Raw genomic sequence first — 25119 nt, 5'->3', positions numbered from 1 at the left:
ATCGGAGCAGTCAGCAAAGGAGTCGGGAGGTAGGCCTCATTCAGAGAGCTGTTTTTTTTCTTTCTCATGGTATGGTGACGTAAAAAAAAAAATCCATCTTTTGGATCAGATTTTTATCAGTGTCAATTTTTGCCATCAGTGTTTCATCAGCTTGTTTTTTGTAATGTGAGAAAAACTGATAAAGATTCACAAACTATTGTCAGCAAACAGTCAGAGAAAAGCAGCAGTCAGGCGACTGATGCCATACACGAGTCTGCTGTCCAAGTTTTTCACAGACCCTTGTACTAGAATGTGCTAACCAGCCAAAAATCATTCAATCGGTCCACAAAATAACAGAGCTGGTGAGGGGGCAGCATTTTATTTTTTTACCCATTCTTTGCTTCTGTAATTTGTTTTAATTGGCCAATACCCATCATGTCTATATGCGACAGGAATATCAAAGTTTTTTTTTCCCTTCTTATTTTTAGCGCAGCTACAGATATAGAACAAAAGTCTGGAACAACTTATCACATGCAGAGCGGTATTGGACGGATGGGGTCAGATCTGAGTTTTCCACAGAAGCAGTTAGTAGCAGACGCAATCTTGTGACTTACCCCCCGATTGGGACTTTCTTTTTGTCTGTTCTTTGGGGTTGCCTTGTAATCCTCTCTTCAGTAACAGTAAATAGGGGTCTGGAGACTAGAAAGGAAGAAAATATTGTTTCTGTAATTTAGCTCGCAACTTTTAACAGCACAGTAATACAACCGTACTATATTTTAAAGAAAGAAAATAAAAACGGAGGCGTAAATGCATCTTGTGTGAATGAAGCCTAAAAATCCTGAGCAGTGTCTACAGAAGATTTCCAGGAACTCTGGATGAATGTTTGTAGTTTTACAGGCATAGTTAGTAAATGCTATGACCCGTGTGGTTGAAACGAGTCAGTACGCTGTAATTTCTAATAGTAAAAGTTATATAAAATTTCCCATCATGCTTTTCTTTTTGGCAGTTATGCATGTAGTAGCATTCTTGCCTCATTTCTGCATTCCATGATATATGGATTAAAGATGTGTTATGTAAAGCAGATGACCTGACCGCGTACTTACTGGGTCCTGGAATAAGACCGTCCATGAGGCACCAGATGACTTAAACCTGCTTTCCTCACATAGTTCCAGCCATGTGGGTAAATGTGGCTCACTGACTGACTGGTTGTGGTTGCTTGCCTCCCTTATTTTCTCCAGTCTTTTCAATATAATGGTTGAAGCCGGCTCCTTTAGGTCTTCCTGAGATCCCAACAGTGGAACAAAATAGTAAATGAGGAAGCAAATCAGACAAAAAGAAGAGTTGCACGTAAGCATGGTCTTACCATCCCATACCTCAAGTGGGAAAATGACTTTCCAAGGCCTTTGCATAGTGTCCAGATATTCCCTTCGGTGAACAAGCTGGAAGGAGTTGGGTTGTCCACTTGTTGAAGATGTTGGTGCTGTATCGTGATGCCAGTCTGGTCCCCCTTCATAGCCATTTAGCATCGTTTCCTGCTACAGTCAAGGTGTAAAAAATGGTTGCGGGGCAATCTCCATTATCTAGATTTTTTTTTTTTTACCAATTATGAATTTGCTCATGGAAGGAATTTTACAAATGTAAATGCTGGTAAAATAATACAGCAATTACTATCTAACAGTTTTGAGCGTTTTACAAGAGGATTCAAATATGAAAACTGCACAGCTAGCACCAGGTGCATGCCTAAAATATCCCATATGAGGAGGTTCAGGTCAACTGAGGGGGGGGGGGGACGGATAATCAGGGTGGAAATTGCCAAATAATGAAGATTTAAATCTGCAGCATGTAAATTCATTACAGACTTTATTGAGTTCAACGAGAGATGCAGAAACTGCAACAATCCCATCATAATCTGCAACAAAGTAAAAAAATAAAAAATAAAAGAAACAAATGCTCACCTACCTGGGTAACTGCTGCCTCTCCTTTGCCGGTCTCTGTAAGTAACATGGTGTTCAACTATGACATCTTAAGGCTGTGTGTCTCATGGCTGTTCGACAGCCGCAACACACGCAGGGATTGTCTGTTTGTTAGGAAATTTCTGCATGTGTTGCGACTGTAGAAGCCTTGAGACATGCAGCCGCAGGGACTCGAACACCTTATCTGAGCACGTTTGCTCACCACTAATAACCACATTAAAGTGTACCATGTTAATCACATCTATAGAATCTGCATTGTATTAAGAGCTTAATAAATTAAAGGGAACAGAAAGGTGAACTTTTCTTTTTTTAACATGATAAAAGGAAACTAAAATCCCAAGCACCACTTCACACCATGCTGAAGTTCACCATGCAAATCTCTCACACATGCCATTTAGACTTTAGGGGAAATGGTGTGACAAGATACCCACCTGCAGCTTCTGTTCATCGCTTTCCTTGCTGGCCTTCTTTTCTTTCTTTTTACTCTGGGAAACCGCTTGTTGCTTCACATATTCCTATAATAAAAGGTATCATTTGTCAAATTAATGACCTCTGCTCATTTCTGAATAAAAAAAAAATAATAAATAAATAAAGATTTCAATTTCATTTTTCTTTTTTTTTTTTTTTATTTCCAATCATGTTCTCATACAGTCTAGTAAGCAAAAGGTATAAAAATATTTGAGTTAGAGTATCTAAAATCAAGGTTTAATAATAGTGACCCGGGAGCAATACAAGTGTATAGTACATGGGAACAGAACAGCAGGGCTAAGCCCGTCCCGTGCAAGGGTGAGTCTAGGACCAGTGGTTCTCCAAGCAGGAGTATGTTAGTGTTTTTTCTTTACTTTACTAACCTGCTGTTTAAGTGTCATTAAACCACTGAAGTTGGACTCTAAGCCTGTGTGTTGCCTCATTACTGCGGCCCTGCCACTGCCTAAAAGAGCAAATCCCTACAATATTATGAACATATGAATTCATGAAAAAAATACATAATTACAAATGTAACAAGGAGGGGAGTTGCCGGGAATAGTTTAAGACATTGGCAGAGCATTGAGTTTGTAGGACACTGTTTACTTTCGCCCTTTGGTCAGCCCTTGAGTTGAACAGGTTCAATTTCACACCTTGGTCAGCCAATGTTTACTTTACACACATCACTAGTTTAATTAAAATGTATTTATTCTAACTGCCATCCTCAGATGATGAGACCAAGACATTATGGTTTAACCCCTTAGGCCTCTTTCACACTTCAGTTTTTTGCCATCAGTCAAAATCCGCTAAAATTTGAAATTGGCGGATCCGCTTTTTCTTGTTGCGGATCCGCCATTTTCCCCATTGGGATACATTAGTGGCGGATCTTGACGGATGGTCGTCCGTTGCGTCCGCTATTCGGCGGATCCGCAAAATTCTTTGCGGATTCTGTCTGAGGGGGACGGAGCATGTAACGTTTTTTTTCGCCGTCAAAATGGCGGATGACGGCGGATCCGCCGTCATCCGCCATGCGGTAGCATGGGCTCCTATGGACGGCGGATCCGCCGGGATCCGCGATTTTGCGGAATCCGCCGGCAGGATCCGCAAAATCGCACTGCGCATGCCCAGAAAAAAAGATACTTTTCCAGACAGTCCCAAAACTATATAAGATGGGCTAATTGGGCCCAGACATGCAGTAGCAGCCAGACAGCAAGCCAGCCAGACAGCAAGCAAGCCATCCAGCCTGCCAGACAACCCACCCAGCCTGCCAGACCACCCAGCCTGCCAGACACCCACCAAGCCTGCAGCCACACAGCTATCAAGAGGCCTGCCAGTACCAGCTTTACCAAGTGTAAGTATACCTATGACATTTCTGTGTATGGCCTGCTAGTGTGTAGCGTGTGTGTGTGTGTGTGTGTGTGGTCTGCGAGTGTTGCATGTCTGTTTTTTTTTATATTTTTTTTTTCTGTTGCTTGTGTACTGCTTTTTATTTTCATACAACTGTAATTATATTGTATTTTTTATGCTGTGATTGCTGCGATTGAGTGGTGTATGGTATGTGGTGTAATTGGGCCCAGACAATCCAGCACCAGCAACACTGAAGACTCCAAGCAAGATATACGACTCCAGCCTGCCTGACAGAAGATTCAACTAGAGCTATAAAACCTGTCTGCCCAGCTGCAAGTCTACCACCTGCAAGACCCCTGGAGCGTGTGTGTGTGCGTGTGTATGTGTGTGGCGTGTGTGGCGTGTGTGTGCATTTTTAGTTTTTTTTTTTTCCATCTTTTTTTTTTTCTGTTGCATGTGTACTGCATGTTATTTTCATACAACTTTAATGTATTTCTTGCTGTGATTGTGTGGTGTAAGGCCGGTTTCATATTTGCACTTTAAAGCGCAGTGATAACCTGCACACGTCCTCCACTAATCCCCGTCCCATCTGGTCATCACCGCCTACTAGCACACATGGACGCTTGCGATCTGCACACCCTATCTTTAGTATGGGGTGCGCAGATTGCAAGCGTACATGTGCGCTAGAAGGTGGGGATTAGTGGCGGACGTGTGCAGGAAATAGCTGCGCTATAAAGTGCAAATGTGAAACCGGCCTAAATGGTATTGTATGTGGTGTTATTGGGCCCAGACATCTACATCAAACACCAGCCTGACTGTATCAGTCAGGCTGGTGTTTGATGTAGATGTCTGGGCCCAATAACACCACATTCAATACCATTTAGGCCGATTTCACATTTGCACTTTATAGTGCAGCGATGGCCTGCACACATCCGCCACTAATCCCCGCCTACTACCGCACATGAAGGCTTGCGATCTGCCCACCCTATCTTTATCATAGGGTGCGCAGATGGTGCGCTGGCAGGATTTTACCGTGTGCTGCGCACTTTTGAAGGTGTGCCCTTGTGCGCCAAACGCAGCATGTTGCATTTTGGCGCTCACGGCACACCTTCAAAAGTGCGAAGCACACTGTAAAATCCTGCCAGCGCACCCCATGATAAAGATAGGGTGGGCAGATCGCAAGCGTTCATGTGCGGTAGTAGGCAGGGATTAGTGGCGGATGTGTGCAGGCCATCGCTGCGCTATAAAGTGCAAATGTGAAACCGGCCTAAATGGTATTGTATGTGGTTTGGGCCCAGACATCTGGCAACAGCCACACTGAAGACACCGAACCAGACATCAAACACCAGCCTGACTGATAGAATTTCAAACTCCGCTGCAAATCTTCCACCTGCAAGACACCTGGAGTGTGTAGCCTGGCTGTGTGTTATGCGTGTTTGTGGTTTTTTTTTTTTTAAATATTTTAATTTTGTAATGTATCTGTTGTAAATTTGCATTTTTTTATTTTTCATGTATTGTGGTATTTAAAATAAAGAGCAGAGTAGCTCCTATTTTTTGGAAAAAAAAATAAAAAAAAAAATAAATAAATTGTTTTGAAAAAATCTCCTTTGTATCATTTTAAAAAAGGTAAAATTAAGTTACCATAAAGGTAATTAAAATTTTTTGGTATACAAGTGTGGTTAAAGGTGAGATTGCAACATAACATGAAAAAATGGGTATACACAGCTGAGTTTCAGGGAATTCAAAACCATGCAAACACAGTGGGTATACACAGAAATTAAACACCTCTGTTGAGAGTTTCAGGGAATGCAAACACTGGTATACACAGCAATTACACACTACACGCCTTCAATCACTGGTTACACTCGGTGAGACCTTTAATCACTGGTTACACTCTCGGTGAGAGTTTCAGGGAATGCAAACTGGTATACACAGCAATTACACACCTTCAATTACTGGTTACACTCTGAGATAAGGGAATGTAGACATGCAAACACTTAAAATTGTGTATAATTAGTTTCAGGGAATTACACATACAAAATTTTTTTTTTTTTTTTAAACTTTCATATCATTTTCTTTCAGTTCACACAATGAAGCGCCACCATACAAGTAGACACGGCCAGCCCAACCGCAGCAGAGATTCAGACCGCAGCAGGGATCAACAACGCAGCAGACATGACCGGTCAGACCGCAGCAGAAACAACCCTGACCGAAGCAGAGAGGAACAGCCACACCGCAGCGTACAGGCAACCATTAGTTTCCCTGTAAGTATAAAGACCTGAAAGCTTATTATGATCCTTTGTATACTAGCTTAACAAGTGTCTTTATACTTGCAGATCACTTCAAGCACTAACAGCAATGCCGCAGCAGAAAGGGTCGCAGCAGAGAGAGCAGCAGCAGAGAGGGCCAGCCAGGCTGCAGCAGAGAGGGCCAGCCAGACCGCAACAGAGACTGCCAGCCAGGCCGAAGCAGAGACTGCCAGCCAGGCCGAAGCAGAGACTGCCAGCCAAACACTGTTTTCCCTGTAAGTATAAAAGCCTGAAAGCTTATTATGATACTTTGTATAGTAGCTTAACAAGTGTGTTTATACTTGCAGATCAGTTCAGGAAGCAACGCAGCTGCCCCAAGCCGTAATGTCTTCTCCTGAAAGCTCCCCCTCACATCATCAGCGAGCTGAGGTAAAAAAAATTTTTTTTTTTTTTTTATTTAACATAATTTTTTTGTGGTTAAAAACACTATCCTATTATGTTTTAACAGGAAGCTGATTCAGAGGAGCTTCCAGGAGGAGACGTGCAGGGTGGAGAGACACACGGAGGGGGTGCGCAGATTGTAAGTTTACCACATACACAGATACATAATGCTACACCCAACACAAACATTCATCACAGTGCACACACCATAACTACGCATCCATCCAAAAATTATTTTTTTCTTCCCCACAGTCTTCAGAATCCGGTGCCCGCACTAGAGTGACTCCCAGGACATCCCAGGGTCGTCAAGGTGATGCCTCTGGTGGTCGGCAAACGGTAAGTAACCCTATTTTGATAATTGTTTAAATGAACATCATGTGTTTGAATATAATGTAATTTTTTGCTTTTTGTTTTGTTTTTTATCTTCACAGGTTTCACAGCGTGCTCCCCGCAGACATCAGGAGGAGGGTGTCATTATTGATAGTGATGACCTCATCCATGAGGTGGAAATCCGGGAGCCGCTGTGGAACATGGCAAACCGTCTTCATGCCGACCAACCAACCACCCGACGGCTCTGGGATGAAGTCTGTTCTTCAGTTATTGACAACTGGGAGGAACTCAATGCGAGGGCCAGAGATTTTGTGCGTAAGTATTACAACTTCAGTAACTTATATTTCCAGCATGTGAAGTGTGTTGAATACTAAACCTTTTTTTTTTTTTTGCTTCACAGGTGACAGGGTTATCACACGGTGGCGGTCGCTCCGGGATCGCTTCAAGAGGGACTACAACAAAGAGATTCAGACCCCGAGTGGATCGTCGGGAGGACGCCGGGGACCCCAGTACAAAAACTACAAAGCCCTGGCGTTCCTGCGATCTACAATGGCGTGCAGAAGGTAAATATTCCCCAAACAATTCCTGTAGTAGAAATGTTTAACCAATTTTTTTTTCAGCAGACTTAAATTAAATATCAATATTTTTAATATACATTTTTTTTTCTTTTTTTTTAGCACCATCTGCAGCACTCGGGAGTCTGCATCAGAGTTGCATCCCTCTGGAGTGATCCCTAGTGAGACCGCCCCCGATGACCACATCGAGGTATCCGACCCTTCTGTACCTACCCTCTTGTCTGATCCCTCTATCCCCTCCACCAGCACTGGAGCAGCAGGGCAGACTTCATCACATGAAGCTGCTGGTGACGACTTGTTCCCTGTTCCCCACCCCTCAGACACTGCCGCAACATCTCGACCAACTTTTGGTTCTGGCCGGCAGCGTCTGAGGAGTCAGGAAAGGCTGACCTTGTCTGACTGTTTGAGTCTAAACTCAACTGTTCAACACGGTTTCCACACTTATGGACAACGGTTATCTTCTGGGTTGACCATGATCAATCAAAGTATCATGGAACTCAGAAGATACATGGAACAGATGAGTTTAGAATCAAACCAGACACCGAGACATACCTTTTTTCAATCTGTTGTCCGGCAAATGGAAGGTTTAAGTACTCACCAGCAGATGCGTGTGATGCAAGCCTGTCAGAATGCTCTAATGGAAGTGCTTGCTGAAGCATCTCATCCTCCCCCTGTCCATCCTCCCCCTGTTCATCCTCCCCCTGTCTATCCTTCCACAGTCCATCCTCCCCCTGTCTATCCATCCACAGTCCATCCTTCCCCCGTCCATCCTTCCACCACCATCCATCACACAGCCGTCCCTCCTCCTACCACTCCCTCTCCTTTCTCTAGTTCCCCATTCCATTCTTCCCGGTACCTACCTTCCCCATTGCATTATACCCCAATGCCCTCGCCATACCCACCCCCACATACACCTTCAATGTACCCACAAACCTCGTCTGTCCATCCACTCCCGTCCCAACCACATGTGTTAAACCCCCCTTCCACTTCTGGTCCTCACCAACTCCCTCCCCAGTCCCCTACCCCCCCCCCCCTCGATGTGGTCAACCCTGTTAACCCCTCCAATACTATCTCCACCCAACATTATCATAGTTTGTAATTTACCAAAAAAAAAATTAAAAAAAGGTAATATACCAAAAAAATTAAAAAAAGGTAATATACCAAAAAAAAAGTTACCAAAAAGGTAATATACCAAAAAAAGTTACAAAAAAGTTAATAAAAAAATTAAAAAAAAAAAAAAAAATACAGTTAATACAAATTGTCAGAAATAAACTGTTTTTTTTCAAAAAACTTTATTGTGATGTTTATTTTTTGCTTCTTTATTCAAATTACACCAGTGGTGTAAAAGGTAAAAACAACACTTGGTAACACAACACTTGTTAACACAACACTGGGTAATATTTCACAGTACACCGGTGGTGTACAAGGTACAAAAAAACACTTGGTAGCACAACATTTGATAACCAACACTTGTGAACATTTCAAAGTGTAAAACGCTTGGTACACAACACTTGGTAACTTTACGCTTGGTACCCAACAATTGGTAACACTGCAAAGTGTAAAACTAACCAAATCACATGGTAAAACACAATGCTTGTGCAAAGCAAACACTTGGTAAAATTTCAGATAAAAAAAAAAAAAAATTACTCACAATTGGTATGAAGAAAATTATATCATGTCATCTTGCCAGTCCACTTGTCCCTCTGGTGTAACAAAATAATCTGCAAAGGTATCCCTAATTCTTGCCACTGAACCAGTACTCCGAAAAGTTTGCTGCTCATAATCCCACAAGGTGGTTTCATACACATTTTCATCGATGGAAACTGGTTCCTTTGAAAGGACAAAATTGTGCAGGATTACACAGGACTTTACCACCTCATCCACAGTCTCTGTTTTCATTTTCATGGCCGTTAACAGTACTCTCCATTTGGCAGTTAAAATTCCAAACGCGCACTCCACCACTCTGCGCGCTCTGGTTAACCGATAGTTATAGATTCTTTTCTGGTGTGTTAATCCACGACTACCATATGGCTTCAGTAGGTGTTTTGAAAGTTGAAAAGCATTGTCGCCAACGCACACAAAAGGCATTGGTGGGCCTGTTGTTCCAGGGAGTGGTCTTGGAGGTGGGAAGTTAAAATTGTCTCCATACAAGCGACGGCCCATGGTGGAAATCTTGAACACCTGAGAGTCATTAGAACGACCGTATGCACCAATGTCCACGGCAATGAATTTGCAGTTTGCATCCGAAATGGCCATAAGCACAATAGAAAAGTATTTTTTATAGTTGTAAAACTGTGAACCAGATCCCATGGGTTTCACAATCCTGATATGCTTGCCATCCACGGCACCGATGCAGTTTGGAAACTGGCAGATTTCTTGAAACTTCTCTGCAATCTCCAGCCAACTCTCCTGTGTTGGCTCTGGGATGTATTCCTCCTGTAGAGAATCCCATAATGCCCGGCAGGTCTGTTGTACAATTCCAGTAATAGTGGAAATCCCAATCCGGAACTGGAAATGGAGGGAGGTGAAGGATTCTCCAGTTGCCAGGAATCTTAAAAAAAGGGAAAAAAAGTAAAATTAATACAAACTACAAGCCATAACATAATAAAAGCCTGCAGAATCTGAAACATTTTAAAAGGTAGATAACTTACCGAAGGGTCACCATCAAACGCTCCGCCGGTGATATAGAAAACCGCATTTGTGTGTCCCTTCTCCGGATTTGTTCTCAAACACGATCCACCAATATCTCAAAGAATTCCATCCGCATGCGCATCCCTCAATTCCAGGTACAGTGTGGAAAAAACGCCACGGGTGAACCTCTGCGCATTAATGGGATGAATCCACTGGCGCCGTCTCCTCATACGCAGGATTCGCAGTCTTCTTTTCTCCCTCTCGATAGCAATAATTGCCAACCGATTCAAGTGAAGATCCAATTCCACACAGAAGCTGTCAATACTCGCAATAACTCCTTCCAGACTCGCACTAACTCCTTCCATCGCTGCCACTAGCTCTAAAACCTTTCAAAGAAATTGTATCACAACACCCTAGATATATTTCTCCCTAGTTTCCAGCATCCAATCACATTTGAGAGCATTTTCCAAGAGCCAATCATATTTGGGAGCATCCCATTTTGGAGGTGTGGAAAAACGGATCCGCAAGAAAACGGATCCAACGGATGCAAACTGATGGAACGGATCCGTTTTGTTGAGGATCCGCCGTAAAATCGGTATGGCGGATCCTCAACAAAACGGATCCGTTCCATCAGTTTGCATCCGTTTTGTTTTCATTTTTGCGGATCCGCCAATTTCAAATTTTGGCGGATTTTGACTGATGGCAAAAAACTGAAGTGTGAAAGAGGCCTTAGCGACAGAGCCAGTTTGCAGCTTAATGACCAGGCCAATTTTTACAATTCTGACCACTGTCCCTTTATGAGGTTATAACTCTGGAACGCTTTAATGGATCCTGCTGATTCTGAGAATGTTTTTTCGTGACATATTGTACTTCATGTCAGTGGTAAAATTTCTTCGATAAGTCTTGTGTTTATTTATGAAAAAAACAGAAATATGGCAAAAAATTTTAAAATTTTGCAATTTTAAAACTTTAAATTTTTATGCCCTTAAATCAGAGAGATGTGTCACATTAATTTCTTAATAAATAACATTTCCCACATGTCTACTTTACATCAGCACAATTTTGGAAGCAAAATTTTTTTTTGTTAGGAAGTTATAAGGGTTAAAAGTTGACCAGCGATTTCTCATTTTTACAACAAAATTTACAAAGCCATTTTTTTTAGGGACCACATCATATTTAAAGTCATTTTGAAGGGTGTACATGACAGAAAATACCCAAAAGTGGCACCATTCTAAAAACTAGACCCCACAAGGTGCTCAAAACCACATTCAAGAAGTTTATTAACCCTTTAAGTGCTTCACAGGAACGAAAGCAATGTGGATGGAAAAAATTAACATTTAACTTTTTTTTGGAAAAAAATTACTTCAGAACCAATTTTTTTTATTTTCACAAGTGTTAAAAGAGAAAATCAACCACAAAATTTGTTGTACAATTTCTCCTGAATACGCCGATACCCCATATGTGGGGGTAAACCCATTTTTCAGCACACGGCAGAGCTCGCAAGGGATGGAGCACCGTTTGACTTTTTCAACGCAGAATTGGCTGGAATTAAGATCGGATGCCATGTTGCGTTCGGAGAGCCCTTAATGTGCCTAAACAGTGGAAAACTCCAATAAGTGACCCCATTTTGGAAACTAGACCCATTAAGGAACTTATCTAGATGTGTGGTGAGCACTTTGAACCTTCAAGTGCTTCACAGAAGTTTATAACGTAGAGCCGTGAAAATAAGAAATCCATTTTTTTTCCACAAAAATGATCTTTTCGCCCCCAAATTTTTATTTTTACAAGGGTAACAGGAGAAATCATACCCCCACAGTTATTATGCGATTTCCCCTGAGTACGCTGATACCCCATATGTGGGGAGGAACCACTGTTTGGGTGCATGGGAGAGCTTGGAAGGGAAGGAGTGCCATTTTGGAATGCAGACTTTGATGGAATGGTCTGCGGGCATCATGTTGCGTTTGCAGAGCCCCTGATGGGCCTAAACAGTGGAAACCCCCAACAAGTGACTCCATTTTGGAAACTAGACCCATGAAGGAACTTATCTAGATGTGTGGTGAGCACTTTGAACCTTCAAGTGCTTCACAGAAGTTTATAACGTAGAGCCGTGAAAATAAGAAATCCATTTTTTTTTCCACAAAAATGATCTTTTCGCGCCCAAATTTTTATTTTTACAAAGGTAACAGGAGAAATCATACCCCCACAGTTATTATGCGATTTGTCCTGAGTACACTGATACCCCATATGTGGGGGGGAACCACTGTTTGGGCGCATGGGAGAGCTCGGAAGGGAAGGAGTGCCATTTTGGAATGCAAACTTTGATGGAATGGTCTGCGGGCATCATGTTGCGTTTGCAGAGCCCCTGATGGGCCTAAACAGTGGAAACCCCCAACAAGTGACTCCATTTTGGAAACTAGACCCATGAAGGAACTTATCTAGATGTGTGGTGAGCACTTTGAACCTTCAAGTGCTTCACAGAAGTTTATAACGTAGAGCCGTGAAAATAAGAAATCCATTTTTTTTTCCACAAAAATGATCTTTTCGCGCCCAAATTTTTATTTTTACAAAGGTAACAGGAGAAATCATACCCCCACAGTTATTATGCGATTTGTCCTGAGTACACTGATACCCCATATGTGGGGGGGAACCACTGTTTGGGCGCATGGGAGAGCTCGGAAGGGAAGGAGTGCCATTTTGGAATGCAAACTTTGATGGAATGGTCTGCGGGCATCATGTTGCGTTTGCAGAGCCCCTGATGGGCCTAAACAGTGGAAACCCCCCACAAGTGACCCCATTTTGGAAATTAGACCCCCTAAGGAACTTATCTAGATGTGTGGTGAGCACTTTGAACCCCCAAGCGCGTCACAGAAGTTTATAAACGCAGAGCCATGAAAATAAGTCTTTTTTATTTCCACAAAAGTGATTTTTTTAGACCCCAATTTTTAGACCCCCAAAGTTGGTAAATAGTGGAAACCCCTCAATTCTTGCTCCAACCCTAACCCCAACACACCCCTAACCCCAACCCTAATCCCTAATCTTAATTCTAACCCTAATCCTAGTTCGCCCTAACCCTAGCCCAACCCTAGCCCAACCCTAACCCAACCCTAACCCTTAACCCTAGCCCAACCCTAACCCTAGCCCTAACCCTAGCCTAACCCTAACCCTAGCCTAACCCTAGCCCTAGCCTAACCCTAACCCTTATGGAAAACTGAAAAAAAAAATATTTTTTTTATTTCATTATGTGTGCCTATATAAGGGGGTGATAAACGGGGGGGTTATGTACTATTTTTATTATTTTGATCACTATGATCGTTTATCATAGTGATCAAAATAATGAATGGAATCTGCCAGCCGGAGCCAGCAGATTCCCGGCGGGCGCACTGCGCATGCGCCCGCCATTTTCAAGATGGCGGCGCCTATCGGATGACGCCGGCGGGAGCGGGACCACCGGGAGGGGACGGAGGACAAGGGAGAGGTACCGGGAGGGGACCGGGGACCCTATTTCTCTATCCTCTGATGTGCGATCACATCAGAGGAAAGAGAAATTAAATGTAAAATCGCGGCTTTTTTTTTTTTTTTTTTGCGGTCGCCGTTATAGGGTTAATAACGGCGATCGCAAAAGCAGGGGTCGGTAAAAACCGACCGATTCATGTTCTCTCGGGTCTCGGCTACCCCTTGCAGCCGAGACCCCGGAGAAAATCCGACACTGGGGGGAGCTATTCACTTAAATCACAGCGCCGTGAATTAACGGCGCTGTGGTTTTAGTACCCTTAATTACCGCTGTTAAAAGGCGTATCGGCGGTCGTTAAGGGGTTAAACTTGGAGAAAAAAAATAAATAAATAAAAAAAATTAATGTGTTTCCCATACTGCTGTACATGCTTTTTTCCCCTTTTATAAACTAAAAACACAGCAAAACCTGATACCTGCATTTTTTGCACTTACTTACAGTTGTGGCCAAAAATATTGACACCCCTGCAATTCTGACAGATAATACTCAGTTTCTTCCTGAAAATGATTGCAAACACAAATTCTTTGGTATTATCTTCATTTAATTTGTGTTAAATGAAAAAACACAAAGAATTGTCCTAAAGCCAAATTGGATATAATTCCACACCAAACATAAAAAGAGGGTGGACAAAAGTATTAGCACTGTTCGAAAAATCATGTGATGCTTCTCTAATTTGTGTAATTAACAGCACCTGTAACTTACCTGTGGCACCTAACAGGTGTTGGCAATAACTAAATCACACTTGCAGCCAGTTGACATGGATTAAAGTTGACTCAACCTCTGTCCTGTGTCCTTGTGTGTACCACATTGAGCATGGAGAAAAGAAAGAAGACCAAAGAACTGTCTGAAAACTTGAGAAACCAAATTGTGAGGAAGCATGAGCAATCTCAAGGCTACAAGTTCATCTCCAAAGACCAGAATGTTCCTGTGTCTACCGTGCGCAGTGTCATCAAGAAGTTTAAAGCCCATGGCACTGTGGCTAACCTCCCTAGATGTGGACGGAAAAGAAAAATTAACAAGAGATTTCAACGCAAGATTGTGCGGATGTTGGATAAAGAACCTCCACTAACATCCAAACAAACTCAAGCTGCCCTGCAGTCCGAGGGTACAACAGTGTCAACCCGTACTATCCGTCGGCATCTGAATGAAAAGGGACTGTATGGTAGGAGACCCAGGAAGACCCCACTTCTTACCCCGAGACATAAAATAGCCAGGCTGGAGTTTGCCAAAACTTACCTGAAAAAGCCTAAAACGTTTTGGAAGAATGTTCTCTGGTCAGATGACAAAAGTAGAGCTTTTTGGGCAAAGGCATCAACATAGAGTTTACAGGAGAAAAAAAGAGGCATTCAAAGAAAAGAACACGGTCCCTACAGTCAAACATGGCGGAGGTTCCCTGATGTTTTGGGGTTGCTTTGCTGCCTCTGGCACTGGATTGCTTGACCGTGTGCATGGCATTATGAAGTCTGAAGACTACCAACAAATTTTGCAGCTTAATGTAGGACCCAGTGTGAGAAAGCTTGGTCTCCCTCAGAGGTCATGGGTCTTCCAGCAGGACAATGACCCAAAACACACTTCAAAAAGCACTAGTAAATGATTTGAGAGAAAGCACTGGAGACTTCTAAGGTGGCCAGCAATGAGTCCAGACCTGAATCCCATAGAACACCTGTGGAGAGATCTAAAAATGGCAGTTTGGAGAAGGCACCCTTCAAATATCAGGGACCTGGAGCAGTTTGCCAAAGAAGAATGGTCTAAAATTCCAGCAGAGCATTGTAAGAAACTCATTGATGGTTACCGGAAGCGGTTGGTCGCAGTTATTTTGGCTAAAGGTTGTGCAACCAAGTATTAGGCTGAGGATGCCAATACTTTTGTCTGGCCCATTTTTGGAGTTGTGTGTGAAATGATCAATGTTTTGCTTTTTGCTTCATTCTCTTTTGTGTTTTTTCATTTAAGACAAATTAAATGAAGATAATAATACCAAAGAATTTGTGTTTGCAATCATTTTCAGGAAGAAACTGAGTATTATCTGACAGAATTGCAGGGGTGTCAATACTTTTGGCCACAACTGTATAGCTTTCTATTGGTGAAAAACCGCTCAAAGAAGTGACAAGCTGCAGTTTTAAAAAAACTCAGTAGTTTTCCAATTCAGTCAGGGGGAAAAAAAACAGTGTGTGCATGAGATATCTGAAATCTCATAGCTTTTGCTGGTACTGCAAAATGCAGCTTTTAATTTGCATAAAAAAGCAATGTGTGAACATAGCCTTAATATGCGGATATCAAACTCCGGTTTCACCTTTAGAACATTAGAAAACGCAGCAAAATTTAAAGCGGATTTTGCAACTGTGTGATGTACCCTTACTATACATTACATGCCATCTACAGACAGGGAAAGTTGCAGATATCTAATGGATTTGGGTGAATAAAACCATTGTTCACACTGAATTTATGGAGAGCTGCTTCTACCCCTTTTAATTCAGTCGATTATTTTGGGGACTCAAGTCTAACTTATTAAGAGCTTGCAACCACCTATAAAAAGGAACTTATAGTGCAGCTTTACCTACGTAATTACACACCATCTAGGTACTAGATCAGTGGTCCCCAACCTTTCTTACCTTGAGAGCAAGATTCAGCTATGAGAGTTAGGCTGAGTTCACACATTGCATCTTTTTCGCGTTTCTGCAGCGGTTTTAACCGCGAAAACACGAAAAATAAGCATCCCATGCAATCCTATGGGATTCCGCAATGCTGTGCTAATGCTGCGGTTTTTACTGCGGCGGAATCGCTTCGCGGTAAAAACCGCAGAATGCTCATTATTTTGCGGAATCGCGGCAATACCGCACCCATAAGAATGCATTGTTCTGCTTACTTTCCGCATGTGGCTGTGCCCACCATGCGAAAAGCAAGCAGAACAATTGCGGATGATACCCACGGTCCGGAGGAGAGGAGACTGACCTCCAGGCTTTGGGTACCATATCCCTGTAAAAAATAGAATTTAAAATAAAAAATATTGTTATTCTCACCTTCTGACGTCCCGCGCAGCCTTCCCGCCTTTCTCCACGCTCTCGTTCCCAGTAATCCTTTGCGAAAATGCCCGCGATGGCGTCTGCTCTCGCGGGATCGCGAAGTCTCGCGGTCATCGCGAATCACCGTGAGACGTCGCGATCCCACGAGAACGTACATCATCGCGGGCATTTTCACAAAGGATTACTGGGAATGGCTGCGGGGGACGTCGGCTGCATAGGCGGCCTCAGTAGTAAAAAGTTAGTCACACTTGTCAAACACTGTTTGATGAGTGTGACCAACCTGTCACTCAGTTCTCCAAGCGATGCTCCAGATCGCTTGGAAAACGCTAGTATTCTGCAAGCTAATTACGCTTGCAAAATGCTAGTTTTTCCGCGGGAATTTAAAATGCAATTTTCCTGCGGAATGGAATTCCGGAATTCTTGCGGTAATTTCCGCGAGAGTTCCGCTACGTGTTAACTTAGCCTTAGTGTTTAGCCACCTCCAGTGACCCCTATCCCCACTGTAGTGACATCCAGAGCCCCCATTATTGGTATAATGACAGCCAAAGAATACGTAAAGGACCTTTTGACCGCCTCACCTACAGACATTATACTTACATCTAGGAGTTCAATCTTTCCCCTCCCATTTGGTGCTCTCGCATCAAGCACCCCCACCACACTATTTGATCTAGTTTCAAGCATCCCTTTAACTGGCAATATTTGCGATCTCCCCCACCAGTATATTCTCAAGCAGATCTGCTGCTATTCTATGAGACTTACTCACAAAAGCCACCATCTGGGGACCTGCTCTTCATAGCTGTTTGCTAGTCATGGTGCTAATGGGTGGAGGACAGCCACAAGCAGCGAATCTTAGGCTCACAAGCCACAGGTTGAGGACCCCTGTAGTAGATAATTACTATACAGTTACCATAGTATAAGTTGTGCATCTACAAACAGTGTTGATAAATACAAAGTTCTATCTATATAAAGCTCAATGTGTGTATATGTGTATGTCCGGGATTGGCATCTGCACCGTCGCAGCTACAGCCACAAAATTTGGCACAGTCACAAGTCTGGACCCCGAGAGCATCATAGGCTGTGTTGTGAGGCAAAATTTTAACCCCGCGCGTTACAATTCACCAAACAATTTTGCCCCTATCTACATAATGGGGAAAAAGTGAAAGGAAAAGTGTTGGAGGCAAATTGACAGCTGCCAGATGTGAACAAGGGGGACTGAAAGAATGAGAGCAATGGCGCCAAAGAGTATATACCGTAAAGTTGCTAAGGTGGGGCCCTGACATGGGATACTCACCACACATGGGGATATGAACACACACACAAAATGCGCCACACACTACCACGTGCTCCAACACATATACCACCCTCAGCACACATTTCACCACACATACACCAACCTCGCCACATAAAAGTCGCCACTCAAAACTTGCCACGCTGTCCCAGAGCTGTTTAAAAGATGAAAAATGAGCTGTGATTGGTTGCTATCAGCAACAGTTTTCTTTGTAGACAGTTGTGGTAACTGAGGCCTATTATTCTTATCATTTCTATGGTGTTATCGTCTATTAGATACACGGCTCAGCAGTCAGTATCACACAGGATAGGATTAGATACACGGCTGAGCAGTCAGTATCACACAGGATAGGATTAGGCTACTTTCACACTAGCGTTGTGCAACGGCCGTGGCCTGTGTCGGGGCAACGTACCGTCGCACGTTGTGAAAGTTGTGCAAAACGGGGGCAGCGGATGCAGTTTTACAACGCATCCACTGCCCCATTGCAATGTCCAAGGAGGAGGGGTCGGAGTTTCAGCCGCGCATGCGCAGTCGAAAATGGCGGAGACGACGCACAAAGTTACATGTAACGTTTGTGTGCGTCGCGGCCGCCAAAACACGACGCATCCGTCTCATGACGGATGCGACGCGTGTCCATACGTCGCAATGCGTCGCTAACACAAGTCTATGGAGAAAAAACGCATCCTGCGGGCAACTTTGCAGGATGCGTTTTTTCTCCAAAACGACGCATTGCGACGTACGTCGGCCGACGCTAGTGTGAAAGTAGCCTAAGATACAGAGCTCAGCAGTCAGTATCACACAGGATAGGGTTAGATACACGGATCAGCAGTCAGTAATCACACAGGATAGGATTAGATACACGGCTGAGCAGTCGGTAACACACGATAGGATTAGATACACAGCTCAGCAGAAAGTATCACACAGGAGAGGATACTTGGGTAATCGTTTAGTTAATTTGTGTTGCAAATCTGTAATGTTGAATATATGATGTGAAATGGTTTTATGTGGAATATAATCATTATAATTTGTTATAACTAACCACAGTTAGTTACTATGCCCGGGCAACGCCGGGCTCTTCAGCTAGTATTTAATAAAATTACTTGGAACTTTCTGTTTTTATACTGAACATAAACACATCGAGGATGCAATGGAAAGCTATAGATGGATATATATAAAAAAACAACCTGTTTAGCGTTGTAATCCCATGCATGCGCTATTCACGCGTGCAGTTATGCAAACGCTTTCCGGCCTCCTATGGGGAGTGTGTGCATTGGACTTCTGCGAAGGCAAGTCTTTACTACTGCGCAGAATATGAATGCAGACACTGCTCATAGGAGGGCGGAAAGGGTTTGTGTAACCTAGAGGATTCATAGCACATGTGCAGGATTACAAAGTGACGCTGATGGGAGAGGGGATACCATTATAATGAAATCAGGAGGCAGGGATTTCTTCCAGGCGTATATATTTATTTTTTTCTTTTTAGTAATGTTTAATGTTTTTCCCCACACAGAACCTGGAGCAGCACAACACAACCTGGATTTTTTTCACTAAATGTTTTTCTCTTTTCCACGCAGAACCTGGTGCAGCACAACACAACCCGGATCATCCTCTGTTGAAGGGGTCCCTCATCTACCAGCCACTGAACAGATGCAGTCCCAGACATTCACCAGCATAGGAGCAACCTTGCAGGCTTCACAGGCTGGGGAAGAGGCAGAAAACCTTACGCCTCAACTCCAGCTGAACGTCATTCAGGCCTGCCTGGTTGCTAACAGCCATACATTACAGCAGCAGCAAAAGCAGTCCCAAACCTACAATCAACAGGCCAGAGGATATTACCAGCAGCCAGTCTACTTTCCAGCTCCCACAGCACCAAACTATCCGCCACTACCACCGCCTCCAGTTTACCGAGCGACCACGCTGCCAAGTTCATCAACCCTGCTCCAGAGTCCAGCACCCATGCAACCAGCAGTATCAACGATGCTTCCCAGTCCAGCCCCCTTGCCCAGTCCAGCACCATGCCAGATGACTGCTACAGAGACCACCACTCCCACTCGGCCAACAAAAGGGAGGTCCAAAAAAAAAAAAAAAGTTTTGCCAACAGGACAAAAACCAGGAGCCAAAAAAACTATGCCCACATTGAACCCACCACATCCACCCTCACCTACCAATTTGTCAATACCTTCCCTTGTGTCTCTGTCTATTCCTTCCAGTTTGTCTATCGATTCCCATGATTCCACTTTGTCATCTATCCCCAATGTCTCCACTGCCATCCCTGATCGAATCCTTCAATTTGTTATCCCTTCCCCTGTAACCCCTTCCTCATCAACTACCACCCAATACTCACAGCTCCACACCCCCAAGGTCCACCCCATCTCACCCTCACGTAAACCCCGAAGAAAAACCAATCACCCCAACCTTAACCCTTCTTTTTAGTTAAAGCTTTGAAAATATAAGTTGTATTTTGTTAGCACTATAACTTGTGTTATTTGTATCTTTATGCGCCGCCGCCGACACAAACACTTTATTTTTGAGGGAAGGTAGTTTATTAATTAACTCAGCAAACATTAGGGTAAATTTTTACATTACATGTACATTTTAACATCACAGGTACATTTCCAAATATTTTTCTATCCACTGGCTAACACGGTACAAAGATATATATCTTTCTGGCACATTTAAACATAACAGGTATGTTTTAAACATAACAGGTACATTTTTATTAGCGGCTTAAATCATTTTGTCTTGCCATGCCACACGTCCATTATCTGAAACAAAGTAAGTGGCAAACTTATCGCTCATCTGGGCAACTTCCACTGTGTTTCTCAGAGGGCGAAAATAGTAATCATGCAATTTAACGGGTTCTTCAGCTTGTAAGCTTAGGCCTCTTTCACACATCAGGTTTTCGGCGTCAGGCGCGATCCGGCGCTTTTGACTAAAACCGGATCCGGCGAAATGCAATGCCGGATCCGGTTTCCCCCCCATTGACTTGCATTAGAGCCGGATCGAGCCGGATGGCCATGCGTTTCATCAGATTTTCGCCGGATCCAGCAATGTGACGCGATCCGGCGTCTGGAAAAAACGGCTACTGTAACGTTTTTTGTCTCCGGCGAAAAAGCCGGACACGCCGGATCCGGCGTGTCCGGCTTTTTCATACAATGAAAGCCTATGAGCGCCGCAATGCGCCTGATCCGGCGACGGCCGGATCCGGTTTCTTTGGTCTGAGCATGCTCAGTAGCTCTGCCCACAGGACATATATAAAAGCAAGACAATGGGACCCTCAGCCACACCCAACATGCCACCCAAGCCAAGAACCAGGAGCAGGAGAAGGCAGCAGACATCTGCAGCAGCAGCACCACCCCAAATGGAGCAGCATGCTGAACAACGGGAGGGGAGTCCAGCAGCAGATGAGAGACGGTAATTATCAAATCCCCCATTCCTCCAAACTAGGGCTATGGAATATCAAGATATTCATTGGCCCTTTGTTTCTCTTTATTCAACAGCCGCCCAATAGATGCAGCAGCAGCAGCAATGGCAGCAGCAGAAACACCACCCACAGCCATGGAGTCTGGCCATGAGGAAGACAGCACATCTTCTGGGAGCCCTCCCTCGCATCGTCAGCGTTTGACGGTAAGTTTTTATTTCCAAAATCCATCATCTCTGTAATATATGTGTATTCATTGCCTTTTATTTCAAAACAGGAATCACAAGATGAAGAGGAGCTCCCAGAAGAAGAAGGAAGGGGTGGACAGACACTTGGAGTGGGCTCACAATTGGTAAGTTTTTTGCATCAAACGCAGAAACACAACATCACACTACACACAACACATAGAAAACAATGTTCTGCAGACCACACACAGCAAACAAATGCCTACATCCAAAGACATAACATTTTTTGTTTTCTTCTCTAGTCTTCCCAATCTGGTGCTCGGCCAAGAGGTCCTCGCAGTGCCTCCCAGGGTCGTCGGCGACAGCAACGCGGCGGTCACCAGCGTGTAAGTATAAATATTTTTGCTTTGTTTTTTTGGAACTTTTTATTTCATTTCTTTTGTGGAGGCTAATTATGTTATTTTTGTCTTTTTCTTTAACAGCCTTCACAGCGTGCTCCCGACTCTGACGGTGAGGATGGAGGGATTGATGTGGACCGCCTCATCGATCTCGTCAGAGAAAGGGAGCCGCTCTGGAATATGGCTGACCGCCGCCACGCTGACCTGATCGTTACCCGACGACTCTGGGAGGAAATCTGTTCGCTCCTTGTGGACCGCTGGGAGGACCTCGAAGCTCGGGCCCAGATTAAAGAGCGTAAGTATATACAGTACCGGTTGCTTGATTTAAACCAGTGTTTCCCGAACTCCAGTCCTCGTGGTCCCCACGGATCATGTGTTCAGGATTTCTATTTACTTTGGAAATCCTGAAAACATGACCCCTGGGGACCATGAGGACTGGAGTTTGGGAAACACTGATGTTGTATACTAACCACTTTGTCCTTTCTCGTTTCAGGGGAGAGAATTGTGAAGCGGTGGCGGTCTGTGAGGGATCGTTTCAAGAAGGAGTTCAATAAAGAGATGCGGGCCCCGAGTGGATCTGGAGGACGCAGGAGCAAGTACAAGTACGCACGAGCCCTGTCGTTCCTCCGGGAGACAATGCTCACCAGAAGGTAAATATTACACACCACATGTGACAAAAAAATGTTTAGATGTAACTTTTTTTTTTCAGCCAGGGCCATACCATGTCACTATTTTAATTGTTTTTTTTTCTCTTTATTCCACAGCACGGTGAGCAGCACTCGGGAGCCTGCACGATTGGACCCTTCTGAGGCGATCCCTGAGGAGACCGGCACCGAGGGACACTTCGACCGCCCCGGTACATCTGCACCTTCCCAGCCTTCCCACACATTCGACCCATCTGTCCCATCCACCAGCACAGGAGCATCGTGGCCGCCTACATTACATGAAGCTGCTGGTGAGGAGATCGCTTTCCCTTTACCCCACCCTTCTGCCCCTGCCACCTCTAGTACACCTGCGGGTACTGGGCGGCAGCGGCAGAGGGGTCAGGAAAAGACTTATGCGCCAGAGTTCTTGCATCTGAATGCATCTTTCCAGAACTGTCTAAAAGTCTTGTCAGAGCAAATCTCCGCAGGCTATCAGCATATCAACTCCAGCATTCTGGAGGTGAAGACACTTCTGCAAACCATGCATTCAGAAGCAAGATCTTCGCGAAACCACACCTTTTTCAGGTCTGTTGTGGAGCGCATGGAAACGCTCTCTCCTGCCCAGCAGATGCATGTAATGCATTCATGCCACGCTGCTCTCCAGCAAGTTACCTCCCAACCTCCTCCTCCCACCACAGTAGTTCCTCCACCTGCACCCCCTCCAGCCACTTTCCATCCTCCCCTCCTATTACATCTACACCCCCTCCAGCCACTTTCCATCCTCCCCCTCCTATTACATCTACACCCCCTCCAGCCACTTTCCATCCTCCCCCTCCTATTACGCACCAGCAACCTCCCCAGCACCAGCAACCTCCCCAGCACCAGCAACCTCCCCAGCACCAGCAACCTCCCCAGTACCTGCAAACTCCCCAGTACCTGCAAACTCCCCAGTACCTGCAAACTCCCCAGTACCAGACATCTCCCCACTTCCAGCAACCTGCCCCGTACCAGACATCTCCCCACTTCCAGCAACCTGCCCCGTACCAGACATCTCCCCACTTCCAGCAACCTGCCCCGTACCAGACATCTCCCCACTTCCAGCAACCTGCCCCGTTCCAAACTCCTTCCCCATACAACTTGCCATCAACATCATCTGCTCCTACAGTCCCTGCCCAACCCTCCACTCCACCACCCACCACCTCTTCTGCTTCCCACATGTCCACCCATTCTGTAGTTTTTTCCACACCTTCACCTCTAACTGTTCCTTCCCCACCACGATCCCAGTCCTCTCTCCACACTCCCAGTGTCGAAGTGTCCCGCAGCCCCTCCAGCAGTATTTCCACCACACACTACACAGATTTATAATGTGTGCATTTAAATAAAAATGACCAGTTTTATGGTTTCAAAGCTTTATTAAACAAGTTTATTAAAATTTTAAAAAAGTTTACTAAAAAAAACATTTTTCAATAAAAGTTAAATTATTTTACACTGGTTGTCTGTCATTTCTTTCTGTGGCGAAAAAGGTTAAATACAGGGTATTTAAAAGGTGAAATGGTATTCAAAACTAGGTATATAACTGTGGGTAAATTTTAGCTTTTTGCCACAGTTGTGTTCCTGGTTGTGTTTGAAGCAAAGTATTTCACCTAAAAAGTTGTGTTTATTGTTGGTGATTTCCTAACAATGTACACAACTTTTGTTAAAAGGTGAAATACTTTGCATAAAACACAACCAGGTACACACCTGTGGCCTAAAGCTAAAAATAGAGACCATGACAAGATAGCCAACTTTGGTTGGCAAAGGTATATACTTGTTGGTACAGAAGGTACACAAGTTTGGTTAGGGCACAAATCTTTCACACTCTGTCATCCTGCCAGTGTACTCTGCCTTGAGGTGACATAAAGTATAGTGCAAAATTGTCCCTCATTACTGAAACCGTCACAGAACTTCTAGTGGTAATGTCATGGTAATCTTGCAAGGTGGTTTCTTCAGAGGTGTCCTCAATGGAAATGGGTTCCTTGCAGATAACAAAATTGTGGAGTACCACGCACGCTTTGATCACCTCGTCCACAGTTTCTGTCTTGAGGTTGATCGCAGTCAATAGGACCCGCCATTTGGCTGTCAGAATACCAAAGGTACATTCAACCATTCTTCCTGCTCTTGTGAGGCGGTAATTAAAAATGCGTTTTGGTCTTGTCAATCCTCTGCTAGAGTACGGTTTCAAAAGGTGTTCTGACAGCTGGAAGGCTTCATCCCCTACACAGACAAATGGCATAGGTGGACCAGATGTTTGCGGCAGCGGTCTAGGTGGTGGGAACTGGAAGGTGTTTCCATACAGTTTACGCCCCATGGCAGACAGTTTGAAAACTTGAGAGTCATTGGAGCGGCCATAGGCCCCAATATCAACCGCAATAAATTTGTATTCCGCGTCAGCGATGGCCATGAGGACAATTGAAAAATATTTCTTGTAATTGAAATATTCCGATCCCGATCCAGCTGGCTTTACAATGCGGATATGTTTCCCATCCACAGCGCCCAAGCAGTTGGGAAACTGACATATCTGTTGAAACTTGTCAGCAATTTCAATCCACCTCTCTGTTGTGGGCTCTGGTAAAAACTCTTCAGCTATGTAGTCCCACAGTGCACGGCATGTGTACTTCACAATTC

General features: G+C 44.2%; 1 protein-coding gene across 2 annotated transcripts in view; it reads right to left on the bottom strand.

The window, feature by feature from the left end:
- The window catches only part of LOC141098925 (threonine--tRNA ligase 1, cytoplasmic-like), a 116171-nt gene that overhangs the window by 63605 nt on the left and 27447 nt on the right, over positions 1-25119 (bottom strand). The window contains exons 2-5 of one of the 2 annotated variants that reach the window (XM_073586935.1): positions 2384-2467; positions 1353-1511; positions 1083-1259; positions 594-678 (exon numbers count right to left, since the gene is read on the bottom strand). In XM_073586935.1, the coding sequence (XP_073443036.1) occupies positions 594-678; positions 1083-1259; positions 1353-1511; positions 2384-2467 (505 nt within the window). Of the gene's footprint in view, positions 1-593; positions 679-1082; positions 1260-1352; positions 1515-2383; positions 2468-25119 lie in introns of both variants that reach the window. The other variant, XM_073586934.1, reaches the window with a different exon arrangement.

This window comes from Dendrobates tinctorius, unplaced genomic scaffold, assembly GCF_039654945.1.
Source record: "Dendrobates tinctorius isolate UK_male_01 unplaced genomic scaffold, ASM3965494v1 ptg000097l, whole genome shotgun sequence".
Taxonomy (NCBI): Eukaryota; Metazoa; Chordata; class Amphibia; order Anura; family Dendrobatidae; genus Dendrobates; species Dendrobates tinctorius.
Note: the sequence above shows the minus strand (reverse complement) of the source record. Positions and strands in the feature narration are given on the sequence as shown.